General features: G+C 49.8%; 3 protein-coding genes across 3 annotated transcripts; 1 reads left to right on the top strand and 2 right to left on the bottom strand.

Annotated features, from left to right (window-relative positions):
* Positions 1-8077: 8077 nt before the first annotated feature.
* Positions 8078-11762, bottom strand: LOC145940262 (uncharacterized). Its single transcript, XM_083045176.1, has 3 exons — positions 10157-11762; positions 8828-10090; positions 8078-8721 (listed from the first exon to the last, which is right to left on the bottom strand). The coding sequence occupies exons 1-3, from the start codon at positions 11760-11762 to the stop codon at positions 8078-8080; spliced, it is 3513 nt and encodes a 1170-aa protein (XP_082901302.1).
* A 374-nt stretch (positions 11763-12136) lies between these two features.
* On the bottom strand, positions 12137-13123 carry LOC145940261 (uncharacterized). The gene has a single exon (XM_083045175.1). The coding sequence runs from the start codon at positions 13121-13123 to the stop codon at positions 12137-12139; it is 987 nt and encodes a 328-aa protein (XP_082901301.1).
* A 2285-nt stretch (positions 13124-15408) lies between these two features.
* Positions 15409-20571, top strand: LOC145940260 (uncharacterized). Its single transcript, XM_083045174.1, has one exon. The coding sequence runs from the start codon at positions 15409-15411 to the stop codon at positions 20569-20571; it is 5163 nt and encodes a 1720-aa protein (XP_082901300.1).
* The last annotated feature ends 325 nt before the right edge of the window (positions 20572-20896 follow it).

Raw genomic sequence — 20896 nt, 5'->3', positions numbered from 1 at the left:
GGCTAAGTTCGGTAATAAGGCTACGGTAACTTCATGACATCGGTCTTTTAATTCTATGGGTATTCGAGCTTCCTCGCTAATATCCGCGAGTTGACCATTCGCGGTGCGGATTTGCATGCCCCTGTTTCTATGAGTGAGGATACCTAATGCGCGGATAATCTTGATCCCTTCGCGACCTAGCAGCGTTCGGTTCGACCCCGAGTCCACGAGAGCCGCGAGAGGATATCCGCGTATTTTAATGGAAAAGTATCGTAAAGACGGTAAGGTATCTGACTCTAAGGTGACATATGACTGTAGTAACGTATCCTCCTCCCCGGTATGTGTCACGGTTGTGCGGGCCTCGTCTTCATGGCTCGGAGTCGTAGGGACCCTTTCTACTGGCTCCGGCTGGCGTTTCCCGCACACGTGGGACAAGTTTGTACGGTAACATCACGCTTACCGCAGCGGTAACAATATTTTCTGCGCGGTTCGGTGCACCCGCGCGCGCGATGTCCGGTTTTATCGCAGTTCCAACATTTTATGGAGTGCATGGTAGTCACGGTAGGATTCACGGTATCACGGGATGTCGTATCGGAAGCGGTAGCCGTAGCGGTAACTGTCGCGGTCTCGTTCTTTTCGGTATGCGCGTTCGCGTTTTTGGCGGGCTTTTTCTTTTCCTTTCTAGTAGCGGTAGCTGTAGCAACGGTAGCGGGGTTCTTCACTTTGCCTTTCGGCGCATGGTACGCCAAATCCGGGAAAATGGATTGTTCCGGCGGTAGCGGGGGTCGGTAATTTTTTTCGGCAAGAAAGGATCTCTCGACTCTCGTGGCGAGATACTCTAAGGTAGCAAAGTCGACGAACTCTTGACGTCGGATGCTTATCTGCAATCGCGGTAGCATATTCCGATGCGCGAAATTTAACTGTTCCGCCATCGGCCAGCGGGGTATCATGCGATTGAGCAACGCGCGAAGGCATGTAAGGTAATCGGCTGCCGATTCGTGCTCCCCCTGCGTTCGTCTAAAAATTTCGTCGCGGAGTGCGTACTGATAGTCGGGGTCCCCGAATCGTCCCCTCCATGCCGCCTCAAAGTCACCCCAGTTCCGCCAGTTTTCGCTTTCTAACCGGACCCAATACAAGGCCATATCCGATAGGAATAACGGTAAACACTTGAAAAGATCGGCATCTGATATCGGTACTATCGCTCGGGCTTCCTTAATTCTTAGCAAGAAAGCTTCCGCGTCGCTGCCCCGTTTCCCCGAAAAGTGCAAGTTCCATTTTCTCATTAGGTTGTAGGCTTCCGCGGTAGAGGCGCGCGAAGGGCGAGGGTCTGGTGGCCGGTACGGAGGATAGTGTAGCGTAGGTCCCGGGTGACTGGCTCGTTCCACGCGGGGTTCGTCTAATTTTACCTCCCCATATGAGAAAAACATAGGGGACCTTGGATCCGCCGAGGTATCTCCCTCCAAGAGGGTGGTTTGACTCGGGGTGGCGCCCTCATCGGTCGACATCGTGCCCGCGGTGTTGATAGAATTACCGTGGGTCTCTTCCTCGTGTCGTAGGAGCCGCGCGCGTAAAACCGGCAAGATTCCTTGGGTGCTTAATCCCCGATCCTCCAAATGTTGTCTTGCCTGTTCTACAGTTAGACTGTGTATCCACTGGTGGATGTCGGTATCTTTTCTCATTTGGAACGGTAGAGCCGACCGGGAGAACAAAAATTCGTTCGGTATCAAGTCACGGCAAGGTATTCCGAATCTCCACCAATCTCTGCCAAGAGTAGTTCAATAACCCGTTAATAACTTTCTTCGGCGGTACAAGCGGTATCTCGACGAACACGGGCGAATTCGGTAACGGTATCAAGAAAAAAAAAATTCGAATTCGGTAGCGGTATCAAAATATTGAGAGAAGAAAAAAAAACGGTTATGTGGTGTCGACAAGTTAAAGTTAGAAAGGCAAAGAGGACACAAAAAAAAAATAATAACACGACCCAATGACTTACGAAAATACAAACCCGAAATATAAGAGGTCAAACAAACCCGAGATCAAAACAAAATTCGAAACAATGTGAACCTGAGCTAACCGACCGGCACGTTAACCAAAATGTTGAGCAACCTTGATGTTAACTCGAAAACAATGGTTGCCGGTAGTTTGAGAGGATAATAGAAAGACACGGAAAAAAAACGCGATCGAAAATACAATAGTGGCTGTGAACTTGAAAAAGAAAAGAACGAAAACTTTCAATATAATCGGTATTAGTCGTAACAAAAGGAAAGTCAAGCGTCTATTGATGGAACAGCAAACAGAAATGATAAACGACCAAACGGTATCGGTAGAGCGAAAGAGCGCAAAAAAAAATGATAATATATAAGACTACAATAGGTATAATAATATATAAATAATAGCGGTCATTCGAATAGCTGGTCTAAAGGTAACGTTTCGGCGGTATTAAAGATTTATCTACGTTTCTATATCGCGCCGAGGTCGGCAGCGTGCGCGAAAGAGAAAGAAAAAAAAGAAAAAGAACACACCGCGTAGCGATCCGGCAAGCGTCAACACAACGCACGGCAAACCAATTTTTGTGGCACACAAATTCCAAGGTTACCCGATAAATTTTCAAACCACAAAGTTTTTGAAATTGGACAGATACTTTACTTACTGATACAGTATCTCAACTCTAACCTTTTACCGGACTCACAGAACACCAAAAAATTTTCACTGTAATTGAAGGATTAATATACGACACAAAGACACAATGATTATACGTAGTCACTAGATGGACAAAAAAAAAATTGACAATCGGACAACACTCCCTTTCCAGATCTATCTTTCGCTACAATATAATTGATTATTCAAAAAAAATTTTCTACTTCGGTAAAGTCTCCAACGGCGTCGGGCCCCACGTTGGGCGCCAAAATTTGCGACGTCTTTGCCTCTCTCGAGAACGCCGCTCTCGAGAAAGCGACGTGCAATGTAAATCGGGAGCGATATCTATCTAAACGTAGGTAGGTGATACGGTAACGAGATAGGTAGTCAACGGTAATGCGGTACTTTACAGTATAAACTCTATGCTAATAAATGGGCGCCAGGCGCGATTTCTCGCGCCACGGTAACGCGAATCTCTTAAGAAACTTGATATAAAGGTCCGGCTGCGCCTAGCTCAGTGTATGGCAGAGGGGCGCGATTCTTTGGTAACGCTAGAGAGAGATTCTGGAGGAGAGGAGGGAAATTATTTGACACTCAATATTCAATAATTAATTAACAAATATATTTAACACATAACATTAGAAGCACATATACAATTGATACAGTAATAATCTCGAAATTACAGGAAACGATTACCTTACGGTGGGAATTCACGCTCGATGTAATCGGTACACGCGGTATATAAACGTATTCGAATCGAAACTAGCTCCGGTAGCGAACAATAGGTGCGAGAAGGTAAGCGCGGTATACAAAAACTCCGGAATGTGGTCGCAGCATTCCTCACGCGCGCGAGACTACAATCTTCACAATCGATATCTCGAAATGTCGGAATATTAAGGAACGGTAATTACGGTAATTACGGTATTAACGAGGCGTCCCCCAATGGCTCACCACGAGGATATATAACGTTATTTGCCACGAAGGTCACTCGAACAGACGGGACGAGACGATATTTACGGAATCTTTACGAAATGAAACAAACGGTAATTTCGCGCTATATGTACGACTCTCGCCGAGTTCCTCGCAATAGATACGGTAACGGTAACTCGCAGAGAGCGACCACGCACAAATTCCGAGGTTATTTAACGCGATCTTATAATTCCATCAAAACCAACGATACGATACGATACGATACAATACAATATAATTCTCGAGTCTTAACTTATGACGACTGTCGGCGGCAACTTCCCTGAGAGAGACACTTTCGCGGTACCCGGTATGAGCCAGTATCGCGGTAACAATTTTCTGGAGCAACTATGCTCCGCTAAACGGAAACGGTAATTCAGTATAAAGCTGTCGATTTTACTCGACAGACTTTAACCCACGGCACGGTAATACACGACACTAGCTGGACCGGGAACAATTTCTACTCACGAACTACCCGAGTGGCGGCTTACAATAGGTTCGCAAGGCTGATCGATTGTCGTCCTGGAGTCCCTCTCACTTGTTCCGTACGCCAGACAGAAGTGACTCTCCGAGAGAGAGTCCTTAGGTCCCTCGAGCTCCGCGCCGATTTCCCGCGCATCCTATCGATATTCGGTCGCCGTGGGGCCGCCGGGATCCGCCCATCGATCCCTCGGCGCCCTCGTCCTTGTACCCGTGATTTTCGGAGACTCGCTTCCCGCTCTTTCCGGTATCGTGGCGGTATCACCTCATAATTCTTGATTTCCGGGGTTTGAATTGGCAGGCTGGCCGGGCCGTCATCCAATCCTTCCCGCAGGTGTTTATGGGCTGATATAGGGCCCTCTCCTCACTCTGCAGCATGAGGGGGCCTCTCGGTATCCTTTAGCGCTTCCATCAGATCTCTAGAACAGTTTATAGTTTAGATAATATCTCGGGATGGCGGTAGCGACGGGAACTCGATACATGACCTTTGGCACGGTATCCATTTACGGTAGTTTCCTCCTTGGATCTCCGGAATCTTGCTGCACATTTCGTTGAGGAATCCTCCACTCAGTTAGTCGTGTCACGGTTATTTCAACTCACATTCGCTCAATACGGTAACGCAGGAAATATTATACAAACAAAAATAACAATAAAATATAATCTTTTCGCTTTAAGGTCGCTATCTCTCAGGGTGTGAGAAGCAACCCCAGGACGGCTCTCCCCTTCCCTCCCCGGTCGAGCTATTGCCCTTGTGACGGCGCTCAAAAGGCGTCACGTCACAATATATACATACACATTTGATGTCTTGCGATTAAAGCAATCAATAACATAGAAAATAAATGTTTACGAATCATTTATATTCTTCTAACTTTTGGCCAAGTAAGAAAGAAAAGGAATTGAAAATATCAAAATTGGATAGAGAGCGATGATGATGAGTCAGGCAGTAACAAAAATGAGAATAAAAAAAAAAAAGATCAGGATGGTGCAAAGAAAATGAAAAAGTGTAAACATGGTAAATTGCAAAAAAAGAAAAATATGAAAAAAATGCAACATACACAATAATTAAGGAAAAAAAATTGTCTAAAAAATGGCCAAATTTTAAATAGCTGTAACTTTGTTTCAAAAAATGAGAATTTAAACTTTAAAAAAAGGTTTCAAAGCTTGAAATCTCTACTTTCGAAAGGTCAGAGCTGTTATACTATATGTATAAATACAGGGTGTTTGGTGGTCGCGTTTCACCTCTCGTGAGCAGGTAGAGTGGGTTAAACCAAGTAGAAAAGGCCTGTACCATTTTGCGAAATTCGTAATAATTAATAAGAAATTAATTAAAATAGATCGGCCAATTTGCGCGCCTACAAGCACGCGGCGAGAAGAGACAGCCCACTCGGGGGTCCAGCGTTATCCGCTGCTCATACATGCTATTGTCTTTTGTAGATCGCTCCACCCCGCGCTTAGCAACCGCATAACATTAGACTGTTTCTTTTCGCTGCGTACTTAGTAACCATGTAAGACTGGGTTTTATGTATATCTAATTTGTATATCAATTGGCTATAAAAAAGGCAGACTTTGTGTGTGTGTGTGTGTGTGTGTGTGTGTGTGTGTGTGTGTGTGTGTGTGTGCGTGCGTGCGAGCGTGCGTGCGTGCGTGCGTCTGTGTGTGTGCTTTTTTAATAAAAATTTTATTTCTCTTTCTCTACCATTTTCTTATCCTTTCCCTTACATTAAAATAACCAGAAGAAAAATAATTAGAGAAAAGTTTTACTAAAGAAGCACACACCCACACACACACACACATACACACAAAGTCTGCCCTTTTTAGGGCCACTCTTGATGTACAAATTTGACTGAACAACCTCCCCGCGGTGTACATTGGATAATGCGAATGCCGATAATATGTCAACTTTGAAGCTTCGTATCTTGGGAACGGCTTGCGTAAGAGACATCAATAGGTAGTGTTTTGAAAACGTCTCGACAAGGCCTACAAGAATATGCAATAGAAAGTAGGGGATTCCATTTAAGAAAACATCGATGGGATAAACTTACGAATACGACCCACGCCCGATTGCCATAAATTTTTGTAGACACACTGTAAATGATGTCAAATGATTGTCCTTAAGCGGATTTTCACCGATACAAACATTTAATGCTAAAAATATTAAAATAACTTTCCATATAAATTATTGTCGATAATTATATAGAATAGGGCCTTTTCACATGGATACACACACACAGTGGGGAGGTGCAAGGGGGCCTTCGGCTCCCCTCCCGCACCCTCCCCGCCGGTAGCCAGGGTGGACCTCGCTTCACGTTGTAAAGTATATGCCTAAACACAGTGAATTCCAATAGACAATCAAGAAAGATATATTCAAATAACATAACACATTTAATACCAAATATACCAGGTGTCCCGTTTTAAAAGACCCACTCAAATATCTCATTGTCAGAAACACTGCGTTAAATCGAAAAATGTTTCCTACAAAAGTTGTAGGGTTTCGAGGGGGACATAACATAGTAATATTCATTTGACCTTGGGCGGCGTCTCCAAGGTTAGTGAAGGTTAACCTTAAGTGAAGGTGAGAATGAATTTTGAAGAAAATAAAAAAATGCTTCAGATAAAAGTTGTTCAAATTAATTAGTAGAAAAAGATGTTATAATAAAAAATATAGGTTTCCATTTAAAAAATTTATTCTCACCTTCACTTGACCTTGGAGACGCCGCCCAAGGTCATATGTTACTATGTTAATATTACTATGTTATGTCCCCCTCGAAACCCTACAACTTTTGTAGGAAACATTTTTTTATTTAACGCAGTGTTTCTGAGATATTTGAGTGGGTCCTTTAAAATGGAACACCCGGTATATAAAGCGTCCTAAGATATACAATATACATATATAAAGAATCCTAAGAAACACAAAAATAGAATATCAGAACGAAAACATCAACAAGAAACAATTTATATTATTCTTTTTTTAGCCAGAATATACATCTTTAATGTCTTCAATTAATTTTTTAAATGGATCTAATTTATGTTTTTTTACATCTCGCCTCCACAGAAACTCACACAAATGATTAGCCATATTGTCTTTCGTAATTCGTAAATCGTAAATAGACAATAATTTATACAGAACATTATTTGGATATTTTTAGCATTAAATGTTTGTATTGGTGAAAATCCACTTAAGGACATTCATTTGACATCATTTACAATTGTTATTACGTGTTCGAAATTATCGGTGATATCGTTGATGAAATGCACTGAGATGAAGAGATCGACTATTTGTAATAGAGAACAAATCTTTTATTTGAGATAGAATCGATTACAATGAATAATCGCGAGAAAAACAGAGCACAGAAAGTTATCGTAAACGAGATGTTTGCTAGACAGCTGTCGATAGCGAACTGAACAGGATTTCGGCGAAAAATATGTATGTCAAGGACGCGAACGTTATAATGCCGAACTGCTGATTTACAGTTGCGAGGTGCTGCGAGACGCGCGGCAAGACGCTCGAGACGCGGAAAAAACGTAAACATATTCGCTCGAGAAGCCGAGCCGATGCACGACTTTCGCAGAAATGGAAGTTAAAATTAATGAAATGATAAATTGAAAATTACATAGAGATCCGAGAATTAAGATTAAAGTATTTTAACATTACCGCCCGCCTCAGGGGCGTGATAAACGCCGCTGAAGCAAATAATAAAAAGGATACGATACAATAAATAAAGGCTGAAAGAAATAGTTCAAAGAAATTGATGACAGTTAGCGCTATTAATACTAAGCATACAGACCGGTAGATGCAACCTACGAAAATAACTCAACGCGAGTAACAGAAGGTAATTACGGATAGAGATTGAATATTAAAAAAAACACAGATTTACATTTATGCGGCTGGAGAGTCGATCGGAAGCGGACACAATTTAACGACGGGTCGTTTAAACTCCGAAGTTGCAGTACGAACGGTGACGACGCGAATTCGACCATCTGAACCAGGATGTACAGCGGTTACTCGCGCTAACGGTCACTTCGACGGTGGATATCGCTCATCGAGAATTAAGACGAGAGAACCGATCGCGATTGAATTAGAGGACTGCTGCCACTTATTTCGAGTCTGTAGACGCTGAAGATACTCGGTCGACCAGCGAATCCAAAATCGTTCGAGCATCTGACGGAGTAGTTGCCACCGTGATAAGCGTGAGATCGGCGTTTCGGTTAATGATGGTTCCGGAATGACAATGAGAGATTCGCCCACGAGAAAGTGAGCGGGAGTTAACGCGGAGACATCGGCTGGATCGTCAGAAAGCGCGGAAAGTGGTCGCGAATTCAAAACTGCCTCGATCTGTACAAGAAGTGTACTGAATTCCTCGTACGTGAGGACGGAGTCGCCAATGACGCGTCGAAGGTGAAACTTGGTAGATTTCACCGCTGCTTCCCATTTACCACCGAAGTGTGGAGCTGAGGGAGGATTGAACTTCCACGTAGTGCCGTCGACCGCTAGAAGATGAGATAGTTCGGCAGTCTCCTTAGACGCGGAATGGAATAACCGTCGGAGTTCCGCATCGGCGCCGACAAGATTCGTTCCGCAATCGCTCGTGATTATACTACATCGGCCGCGTCTGCTGATGAATCGTCGGTAAGCAGCGATGAATCCTTGAGTTGAGTAGTCTGAAGCAAGTTCGAGGTGGACTGATGATGTGGCGAAGCAGACGAACACGATCAGATAGCCCTTGTAATTCCGAGAGGCGCGTCCAGGTGCGAAGAGTGAAAGGACCGGCATAATCCACGCCGGAATGAAAAAATGGGCGCGTTGGTGTCACGCGAGACTTTGGCAGCGATCCCATCATCTCTCTGGCGGTGGCGGCGCGATGTCGAGTGCATCGGATGCATCGACGAATGAAAGCGCTGACGGGGATGCGACCGCCGATGATCCAGTATTGTTGCCTCAACGTTGCCAGCACGACTTGCACTCCGCCATGAAGTGTCTGCTGATGGATGTCTGAAATTATAAGACGTGAGAAGGAAGAGTCGCGAGGCAATATGGCTGGATGCTTGCTGTCTAAATCCAATAATGAATTTTTGAGGCGTCCGCCGACGCGAAGAATGCCGTCTGAGTCGACGAATGGCGTTAGCTTGAGAAGTGGATGGGAGCGACAAAGAACAGATTTCCGAGAGCAGAGGTCCAATTCCTGGCCAAAGTACATCCTCTGTGTTTCCTTTAACCAGAATGATCGGGCGTTGAGGAGTTCGTCCGCTGTCAATCCCAAGGTGGACGGGAGCTTGAGGCCCTTGAAGCGAGACGTCGCGCGCATGATCCATGCCGTAATGCGAAGTAGACGGTTGAGCTGCGAATATCGATCTAGTAAGTCCCAATAGTCAGGTGTTGCTCTTACCATTGAGACGTGGATCGAATTCTTCGGGCGCTCTTCAAGGTCGATGGATGACTCGATAGAAGGAGTTCCGGCCGGCCATCCAACCGAGGGACCTTGAAGCCACGATGGGCCGTGCCACCAAAGGTGATGATGATGAAGTTGATGCGGAGAGAGACCTCGCGATAAGCAGTCGGCGGGATTGTCCACTCCTGCGACATGATGCCAGCGAGCATCGGGAGCTAGCTCCTGAATAGCGGCCACTCTATTGGAAACGAATTCCTTCCACCTTGACGGATGACCTTTGATCCATGCGAGACTGACACTGGAGTCGGTCCAGAGATGGACAGACACCCGCTGATATTCGAGGAGATCTCGAACTCGAGCAAGTAGGCGAGCTAACAAAACAGCAGCTGAGAGTTCCAATCTAGGAATAGTTTGTCGCTTGACGGGAGCGACTTTGCTCTTGGCTGCGAGGAGTTCGACCTTGGCGTTTGCGTAATCGTGGAACGTTCGGATGTATAGAGCAGCACCGAGTGCGTCCTGGGAAGCGTCGGAGAATCCATGGAGTTCGATCCCTTTTACAGACGAAGAAGTACCGATCCAGCGAGGAATTGAAAGCTCTGCCAGGCCTTTCAAGCCCTCGTCAAAGGTGAACCATTCTTGAGCTAGAGAGGCAGGCAATGGGTCCCATCCGACTTGCGATTTTCAGAGCCGTTGAATAAATATCTTGCCTACAATGGTGATTGGAGCGATCCATCCAAGAGGGTCGAAGAGTTGCGCGACTCGAGACAATGCGGATCGTTTTGTGAGTGTAACTGGAAGATCAGATTGACTCACGTGAAATCTAAAGGTGTCGTTCGTAGGATGCCAAGCGAGCCCGAGAGTGCGAGCTTCGGTCGGGAGTTCCCGAGTGGAAGGTAGCTCAGAGAACGGTGAGATGTCCGAGAGAATGGCGTCGTCGTTTGATGCCCATTTTTGCAAGCTGAAGCCGCCCGCCATGAGAAGTCGGATTAGTTGAGCGGCTTTGGCTTGAGCTTCTTGCGGAGAATCAGCACCGGAAAGGATGTCATCCACATAAGTTTCCCTGCGTAAGATCTTGGCCGCTTGCGGATAATCGTGTTCTTCATCGGAGGCAAGCTGATGAATTACTCGAAGCGCGAGGTACGGAGCACAGGTGAGGCCGTAGGTCACGGTACACAATTGATAATCTCGAGGAGCTCCGACTTCACTCCAGAGTATTCGTTGATGATCTCGATCCTCGTGGTGAATTACAATCTGCCGATACATCTTCTGAATATCGGCAGCGAAGACGAAAGCGTAAGTTCGCCAGCGAAGAAGAACGGCATCGAGATCTTGTTGCAGCTTCGGTCCTGCGTGAAGGCAATCATTAAATGACACGCCGGTGGTAGTGCGCGATGAGCCATTGAAGACGACTCTTAGCTTCGTCGTGGAACTGGATTCGCGAAGAACCCCATGATGAGGCAGATAAACTGGAGTAATATGACCTTGATGATTTTCTGTCAGCTGCATGTGTCTTAAGTCTTCGTATTCCGTCATGAAGTCAACGTAGAGCTTGCCGAAGGATGGATTTTGCTGTATCCTATGGCGGACCCTTTCGAGCAAACGATTCGCTGCGTATCGAGGTTCTCCCAAGGTCTTGTGAGTTGAGCGGAATGGCAGACGAACGATATATCTCCCGGTGCTGTCTCGAGAGTGCGTTTCGCGAAAGTGTTTCTCGCATTCGAGCTCGTCTGGACTCAAATGAGTGGAGGCTGTTGACGCGACTTCTTCTTGCAGCCAGAATCTCTGAAGTTCGTTGTGGAGATCGATGTCTGTGGTAGATTGAATGGAGAACGAGACCGGGCGAGAAGAAGAGGAAGACGAGTTTGCAGGTCCGGAAACGATCCATCCGAATGTCTCTTGAGCGACGGGGACGGTTGAAGGTCCGCGCTTAATAGATCCGCACAACAGAGATCCATAGACATCTGCGCCCAGGATGATGTCGATTGAGCCGGGTACAGCAAAGTCTGGATCGGCTAACGGCAAGTCGGCTAGATGAGTCCACGATGTCGTTACCACGGCCTGTGCTGGAATTCGTCCGGTGACACGAGGCAGGATGAACGCGGAGACGTTGACTTCGATGGATGAATCAATGTGCGATCGAAGTCGTAGCGAGACGACACCTCGAGTGGAGCCGACGTGCTGAGCGCCGACGCTGATAATGGGCACCGAGGCACGACCGCGTGGAAGTCGGAGTAATTGAACCAGTGACTCTCGGATTAGTGAAACTTCGGATCCTTGATCCAACAGTGCGCGAACGTTTGACGTTTTCGCCATGCGCAGCGACTAGCGTCATGCTTGCTGTTGCAAGTAATACTTGCGGACGCTCGAACGAAACTGCTGCGTGATGCGACTGAATCACTGGAGCGTTGGATGGTACCGTTGTTGACGCGCTCGATGTCCCTGAAGTGCTCGTAGAAGTCGCTGCAACGGGTGAAGATACGACTTCGCGGTGGAGCAGCGTATGATGTTGTGCTTTGCAGTGCCGACATCGTTTTAATGTGCGGCATTCACTGAGACGATGAGCTCCAAGACAGTTAAAACACAGATTCTTGCGGTTGACGAATTCCTGTCGGTCACTGAGAGGTTTGGACGCGAAATCTGAACATGAAGCGATGTAATGAGCAGCGCTACAGAACGAACACTTCGAATTATTGACAGCGGTGGCATGAGTGCGAGCGGCAGATTTGACCTTGGTGTTCGACTTCGATGAGGCGTTCACTGATTTCGAGGAGCGACTGCACGGTTTCCAAAGCTCGAATACGTCCTTCGAGGAAAAGTTCGAGCTCTGCGAATGAAGCGAGTTCGTTGGAGGTTCCGTGTTCGAGCTCCCAAGCTTCCAAGGTGTGTGAATCGAGACGCCGAGTGACGACATAGACGATAAGGATGTCCCAATATTCCGTAGGCGCACCGAGTGCTTGCAAGGCGCCAAGAGATTCTTTAACGGTTGATAGCAAGATCTTGAGATCTGAGCTTGATTTCTGAGTCAGCGGTTTTAAGTCGAAGATACGATCGAGATAGGTAGTGACGAGGATGCGACGATTTTCGTAACGCGAAGTGACCGCTTGCCAGGCGCGCGAAAAGTTTTCTGCGGTCACCGGTATGTTAGCGAGATATCGAGCTGCTTCTCCGCTCGTTTGAGCCTTCAGATAATGCAGCTTCTCGACGCACGATATATCTCGATTCGACCCGATCATCGAGTGAAATAAATCGCCAATCGACGGCCAATCATGGTAATCACCGGAGAATTTTGGTAGGCTGATTTTTGGCAATGAACGACACGATCCGGAATGCGGGTCGTGAGACTTAATAGAGTCGTTCGCGTCTTTAGGTTTTTCGAGAAAAGGTTCACGAGCTTGTAATAGACAGGACTTTGAGTCATAATACGAGTCCTCACATTTCGCATAAAGGTCGTCAGCAAAATATGGATGCTTACGCATTTCGTCGGTGAGGCTGCCTATGAGTTTGTCGTGGTTACCTTGAAATTTCTCCCAATTTCCTTCGAGAGTTTGCAATCGAGTTTCAAGGGAAAATCGGTTGATTTTCTCCGCTCCAAGTTTTTTCGTGTTTTCAAAGGCACGAGCGATTAGACCGTAGAAATGGTTTTGTTTCTCGATGACTGCTCCGAATGTTGCCATTTTGAAGGTGAGTTCACGAAAGGTCACAAGCACTTGTTGTTGAACTTGAAAGTTTAACGGTTACACAGATCGAATGAGTTTGAGAACCGCGAATGCAGTTGTGAGATATATCACTTCACCGTGATAATGCGATGTAGAGCACTGACAATAAGAGAGGAAGAGTCTTGCGAAAGCGAGACTCCAGCGAGAGTATTGCCGAACGCCACGAATTGTCCGAGAGATCGAAATAGTATCCGGCTCGAAGGACCAAAAATGTTATTACGTGTTCGAAATTATCGGTGATATCGTTGATGAAATGCACTGAGATGAAGAGATCGACTATTTGTAATAGACAACAAATCTTTTATTTGAGATAGAATCGATTACAATGAATAATCGCGAGAAAAACAGAGCACAAAAAGTTATCGTAAACGAGATGTTTGCTAGACAGCTGTCGATAGCGAACTGAACAGGATTTCGGCGAAAAATATGTATGTCAAGGACGCGAACGTTATAATGCCGAACTGCTGATTTACAGTTGCGAGGTGCTGCGAGACGCGCGGCAAGACGCTCGAGATGCGGAAAAAACGTAAACATATTCGCTCGGGAAGCCGAGCCGATGCACGACTTTCGCAGAAATAGAAGTTAAAATAAATGAAATGATAAATTGAAAATTACATAAAGATCCGAGAATTAAGATTAAAGTATTTTAACTACAATGTTTCTACAAAAATTCATAGCAATCGGGCGTGGGTCATATTCGGAAGTCCACCCCATCGATGACCTTGACCTGACCTTCAATAGGTCACTCAAGGTCAAGTCCATATTTTCATCATCTGTCCCCCTTCAAGTCCTACAACTTTTGTCTGACACATTTTTCCATATCTTCCAAATATTTCGAGATATTTGCATGAGGAGATTAAAATGGGACACCCTGTATATACATATATATATATATTTTACTGCTTAAATTTGATTTTTTTGCAAAATTAAGTATACCTATATTAATAAATAGCATGAATATATTGTTACGTCCTGGCCTGCACGAAGGAAAGGCCGCTCGAAGGTCGTAACAGCGTTTTCCCGAAATCGGAGTGATTTCGGGTCGAACGGACTGTCTAGCCCCTTTGCAGGTCAACGACTGGATAGTCGCTTTTACCTGGCTTATCTCAGGGATCCGTTCGTCGGTCCTTTTCGGTAAGGGAATTAAATCCCTTTTACACGGGATAGGACCTTGTGCGATCTCGGGGGATATAGGAAGGAACACAGGGGTTTAAATAAGACTTTAAATTCGCGTAATGTAAATAATTATCATTTATTCAAAAAATAAAATCTTAATAATATTCGGAGAATTAGACATTTGAATTTGTGGACATGTATAAACAATTATATATGAGTGTGTGTGTAACGTTGATATGAAATTCGACTCGTCAGTGAGGTCGATGACCTCGGGACGGAGAGGAGAAGAAGGAGGAGCGGTTTCGTTTAGGACCTGACGATAGAAAGCGCTCTCGGAACTCCTGCGAATCGTGCAGGTCGTAGTGCTGTGCTATGAGGCGGTTGAGGATTCGCGTTGGCTTTTGATCGTCCCGTTTCAATCGGTGTTGCGGATCTGAGAAAGATAGAGATAACCCGCGATTATCCGCGCCATTCGCTCGTGCGCCAATCGCACGCGCGTACTCCCGCTACCTCGCCCCGCTGCGCGCGTCTCGCGCGGAACGTATCCCGCCGTTTGAACGGTCACGGGCAACCGTCCCGTGACAAACAAATTGTCGAAAACAAACGGTTTCGTCCTCCGACTCTCGAGAAGATTCCATTTATTTAGAAACAAAATCACAAATTCGGTGATGTTGCTTTCGGAACCTTCTCGAAGGTCGGCGGGATAAAACCGTTCGTTCGGCGCCCGATCTCTCTCTCGTCTTCCAGTCGTTCGCGCTGATAGATCGCAGTTCGCCACAAAGTTTCTTTTGTCTTATCGCACTTCCGGCTGATAAATAAGCATCGCGCTACGATTGCACTTCTCGCAATCGCCGTGTATCAATCTCTGTACATTAACTGTAAATATAGTGCCGTTTCAAATATCCTTTTGTGTCGTTCGATTCTGTCTCTCTCGTTCTGTCTCTCTCGTACTGTCTCTCTCGCACTCGCGTCCGCGCACTACCCCGCAATTCGCGCACTTAAACTGCACATTTTCTGGTCCTTCGAGCCGGATACTCGCGTCTTCGTCGCGTCCGGCAGCTGTGAGTTTTCGCCGTCGAGGTGAGTGTTCTTCGTGTCCGAGTGCGTGCCGTGACCTGTGCCAGAAAATGGAGCTGGATCAGATGATCGACGCTCAGCATGAGTTGCACGCGCGCATACTGCGCAGCGTGGACAACCTGAAGAAGATCGGGACGGCCAAGCTGAACGTCCACACCATCCACGCCGCGATTCGCCTCTTGGACGACAAGTGGGCGAAATTCATGGAACAGCATGAGGAGATTCGCGCCACCTTCTGGAAGGAGATCAAGAAAGATGACTACACGACCGACGATCTCCTCAGCAAGGTCGAAACGGCATATTACACGCAGCGCTCCGAGCTTGCTGAGCTTGAAGGAAGGCTTACCAAGCCGACGGAAGCCGAACTGTGCGACCGGTCCCGCGAAACCGCGCCGTCGCGCAGAACCTTACCGCGGATCAATTTGCCTCAGTTCAGCGGCAAATTCGAGGACTGGCCAGCTTACCGAGACCTGTTTCACTCGATGGTCCTCGGAGATTCATCCTTGACGAAGATAGAGCAGCTCCACTATCTCAAAACGAGCGTCAAGGGCGATGCTGAACAGCTGATCCGGAACCTGCCTTCCATGGAGGACAACCTGGAGCAAGCATGGGATATGTTAACTTCCTACTTTGAGAACAAGCGTCTCCTAGTCAGATCTTACCTGACGGCCTTCACCTCGTTGCCAAGGATGAAGACTCCTTCAACCGACGGGTTCCGCCGGCTTTTCCATGGCGTGCTCTCGACCGTTGGAGCTTTGAAGGGCATTGGGCGTCCGATCTCCGACTGCACCGACCTCTTCGTGCATTTGGTCGTCGAGCTCCTGGATGCCGAGACTCGTCGTGAGTGGGAGAGCTCCCTCGGAAAGTCTTCTGAACCGCCATCCTACGACAAACTCCGAGAGTTCCTGCAGGAGCAGCTTATGACGTGGGAGGTCCTGCAGACAGTAAAGACGGGGTCATCCGGAGGGTCGTCGAGCAAGTCTCCGGACAAATCCAGCCGCACCGCTCGCACCAGCCACGTGGGGAGCAAGGGGTCCGATCCGAGTCGCAGCTGTCCCCTGTGTAAAAAGGACCACTTTATAGCCTATTGCGATCAATATAAGAAAAAGACGGTACATGAAAAACGAGAGGTCATCAATACTCACCAGCGGTGCTGGAACTGCCTGGGTCGCCACCTGCTCGCTGAGTGCAAGTCATCAAAGGTATGTGGCACGTGCTCGGGAAAGCATCACACGACGCTGCACGACGCCTTCACGGTCGCGGCCTTGACAGCCGGACCAGCTTCATCAGTGGCGGTCCACGTCGCGAAACGACCGCCCGTGGAGTGCGGACCCGCTCTTCTAGCGACCGCTCGCGTCCTAGTGGCTGATCGCGCGGGTACTCGCCACGCCGTGCGCGCTCTGATCGATCCGGGTTCGGAGACCTCGTTGGTCGCGGAATCACTGGCTCAGCGGCTCCGTTTACCGCGAACACCTTCTTCCGTGGCCATCTTCGGAGTGGGTGGCATTCAGACGGGCGTCTCTCGCGGTCGGATCGGTGTCACCGTCTTCTCGCGCGACGGGCACTTCGCGCTCGCCGCCTCGCCGCTCGTGTTACCGCGTCTCTCTGTGTATAGTGGACCTTCAGAGGGCGGAGCTCACTCGTGGCCTCATCTAGACGGCCTCGATCTCGCGGATCCGGAATATCACGGCCAGGATTCCGTGGAGTTATTGCTCGGGGCTGACGACCTAGACCTCGCCATGCCAGAGGGTCTTCGCCGAGGTAGACCGCTTGAACCCGGTGCCCAGCTAACTCGCTTCGGCTGGGTACTGCTAGGAGTAGTCGGGTCCGGACACGCCGCGACTCCCGTGTCGTCACTTCAGTGTTCCACAATGGAGGACCTCGCTGAACTCGTACGCCGCTTCTGGGAGACTGAAGAGCCTCCCCGCGCCGTTCTGCCGCTGACCACCGAAGAACAAGAGTGCGAAGATCATTTCGTGCGCACTCACGAAAGACTTGCCGACGGTCGCTATCAAGTGCGACTCCCGCTTCGCTCGGAGCCTCCGGATCTCAGCTCCACGCGCCGCGCCGCGTCTCGTCTCCTCGACGTGATGAGACGCCGTTTCGACCGCGATCGCGACTTCGGGTTGCTGTACCGGGCCTTCATGAGCGAGTACATTACGCTCGGCCACATGTCGCCGTTCAAGGTCACGCCGTCCTCGTTAAGTGATCGAACCAGCTTTCTGCCGCATCACGGGGTGCTGCGAAGTTCGGGTACTGAGACTAAGATCCGCGTTGTCTTCAACGGCTCCACACGCACGGCCTCCGGAGCGTCACTCAACAGCGTCCTGCACACCGGACCCAATCTGTTGCCGCCGCTCGCCGACACCTTGACTCGATGGCGGCGGCACCAATACGTCTTCGTCGCCGACGTGCAGATGATGTATCGGCAGATACTGCTCCATCCAGACGACCGAGACTTGCAACGGGTCCTGTGGGAAGAAGGGGGTCAAGTTAGAGAGTATCAGCTGAACACGGTCACGTACGGCCTTGCGAGCGCTCCGTACCTCGCCATCCGCGTGTTACGACAACTCGCGAGCGACGAAGCCGACCGCTTCCCGCTAGGCGCCGACGTGCTTTACCATAATATATACATGGACGACATTCTCACCGGGGCAGTCAACCTGGACGCAGCATGCCGTCTATTGGACCAGGTAGTCTCGCTCTGCGGGGCGGGCGGCTTTCCGCTCAGGAAGTGGGCCGCCAACGACACTCATCTCCTGAAGAGGATCCCGCTCGAACACCGATTGGGCACCACGACGGGCGCCAGGCTGCCGTCGCATGAACACTCGGTACTGGGTCTCCGCTGGAACCCAAGGGATGATGTCTTCTCCCTGTCGGTACGACTGAGCCCAACGGCTCCACCAACGAAAAGGTCAGTCCTCTCCCAGACGGCACGCCTCTTCGATCCACTGGGCTGGCTGGCGCCGATCCTCGTGCGTGCTAAGCTGCTGATCCAATCCGCCTGGCTGCAGCAGCTGGATTGGGACGCACCGTTGACCAGAGAGGATACCGCAGTATGGACTAGCCTTGAAAATGAGCTACCCCTGCTCGAGGACATCCGGGTGCCACGTTGGTTGCACTGCGACGCTCCATCCAGCTCCTTGGAACTCCACGGATTCTCCGACGCCTCCGAACGCGCCTACGCCGCAGTGGTCTACCTCAGGGCTGAGGCTGACGACCAATCGACCGTGAACCTGGTGGTCGCCAAGAGCAAGGTCGCGCCATTGAAGCGTGTCTCGCTTCCGCGCCTGGAACTCTGCGGGGCGGCCCTCTTGGCCAAACTGGCCGAACACGTCCGACTCGTCTTGGGCTTGGAAACGTCTGCCGTGCACCTTTGGACGGACTCCACGGTCACGCTCGGCTGGATACGAGGGCACCCTGCAAAATGGACAACCTACGTAGCCAATCGTGTCGCTGAAATCCACCGAGAAAATCCGGATGCAAGATGGCGACACGTACCTGGCAAGGAGAACCCCGCAGACTGCGCCTCCCGGGGATTGTCGCCTAGGGAAATGCTGCATCACCCGTTGTGGTGGTCTGGGCCTGGCTACCTCGTCAACCCTGCAGACACCTGGCCGAAGGACGTCGGGCTCTCGGAAGCGACCGAAATGCCAGAACAGCGGCCACCACGATGCCATGTGATCACCGAGGCACGGGAACCGGAGGAGCTTTGCCGATTCTCCAGCCTTCGCCGCCTACTCCGCGTGTCAGCCTGGATTTGGCGCTGGCGGGCTCGACAGCTCCGCCCTGCCGACGTTGAGGCCGCGTCCACGTTTCTGAGGCCTGACGAGCTAGAAGCCGCACTGTCTCGCTGGATCCGGGTGGCTCAGGCCTTGAGCTTCCATCCGGAGCTGCGGGATATCCGTGCCGAGAGACCACTAGCTGCCAGAAGTCCGCTCCGCAAGCTGGCTCCCACGCTCGACCACGAGGACATCCTGCGGGTTGGCGGGCGGCTGAAACATTCGGTTTTGGACGCTGATCAACGACACCCAATGATTCTACCGCCGGAATCTCATATCACTCACCTGGTGATCGACGCCGCCCACAGGCGCACACTACATGGAGGCGTCCAGGCCACCCTGGGTGACATCCGGCGGCGCTTTTGGATACCGCGAGCCCGCCAGTTGGTTCGCGGCCACATTCATCGCTGTCTTCCCTGCGTGCGATGGCGGGCGGCCACTCCACAGCCGAGGATGGGTGACCTACCGAGGACACGTGTCACCCCGAGTCGTCCATTCTTGCACACTGGCGTGGACCTCGCCGGCCCTGTCTGGCTCAGGACGACGAAAGGGCGCGGACACAAAGCCTACAAAGGTTTTTTGGTAGTCTTCATCTGTTTCAGCTCCCGCGCTATACACCTGGAAGTCGTCAGTGACTACTCCGCCGAGGCCTTCCTAGCTGCCTTCCGCCGGTTCGTGTCGCGTCGAGGACTGTGCTCGGTCGTTTATAGCGACTGCGGCACGAACTTCGTGGGCGCTGACCGGCAACTCAGGGACCTCTTCAGGGCAGCTGGTCGCGAGGTCAACGCCATCATCGGGCGCCTCGCAGACGACGGAGTTCGGTGGAGCTTCAATCCACCGTCGGCTCCTCACTTCGGCGGCTTGTGGGAGGCGGGCGTAAAGGCCGTCAAGCACCACTTGCGTCGCACCATCGGCGAGGCCAAATTAACCTTCGAGGAACTCTCCACGTTCCTCGCTGAGGTTGAGGCTTGCCTCAATTCAAGGCCGCTCGAGGCCTTGTCTGACGACCCGGACGACCTCGACGCTCTGACACCAGGGCACTTCTTGGTGGGGGGCCCTCTTCTCGCCATCCCGGAGCCGTCACTCTTGGACGCCGCGTCCAATCGGCTGAGTCGGTGGCGTCTCCTCCAGCAGATGCGGGACCACCTTTGGCAGCGATGGACCCGCGAATATCTGCAGGGTCTCACCCCGCGGCCAAAGTGGTGGGCCACTCGCGGGGCCCTGCTCGAAGGCCAGCTGTGCCTCATAAAGGGCGAGAACACACCACCGTGTCGGTGGCCACTCGCTCGCGTCACGCGCCTCCACCCGGGAGAGGACGGACGAGTACGCGTGGTGGACGTCCGCACCTCCGTCGGCGAGCTGACCCGGCCAGTGGTTAAACTTGTACCACTGCCGACGGCAGCCGCCGCGGATTCGGAGCCACTCGCGTAACCCACGTGTCGCGATTCCGCGCGCACTTGTAAATAAGCTGTAAAATTAATTCAATAATTAGAGTACATAATTATTCCGTCCGATATTGTAAATATAGTTAACTGTTCGTACTTACTGTTTGTCGTGAAATCTCGGTCTCTCGTTGTATCGACTCGCTCTCACCACACTGCACATGAGGCTCCTAACCTCAGCTGTCAATTTCGCGACAGCGTGCGACACCCCGGTTCGCGGGAGCAATAAGTCACTAGCTATTAAATACTAGACTTTTCGTCGCTAGTACCTCGACGAGGCGGGCGGGATGTTGCGGATCTGAGAAAGATAGAGA

This window comes from Prenolepis imparis, unplaced genomic scaffold (assembly GCF_030444845.1).
Source record: "Prenolepis imparis isolate NDT839.2.m4 unplaced genomic scaffold, iyPreImpa1.0 SCAF_9, whole genome shotgun sequence".
Lineage (NCBI taxonomy): Eukaryota > Metazoa > Arthropoda > Insecta > Hymenoptera > Formicidae > Prenolepis > Prenolepis imparis.
Note: the sequence above shows the minus strand (reverse complement) of the source record. Positions and strands in the feature narration are given on the sequence as shown.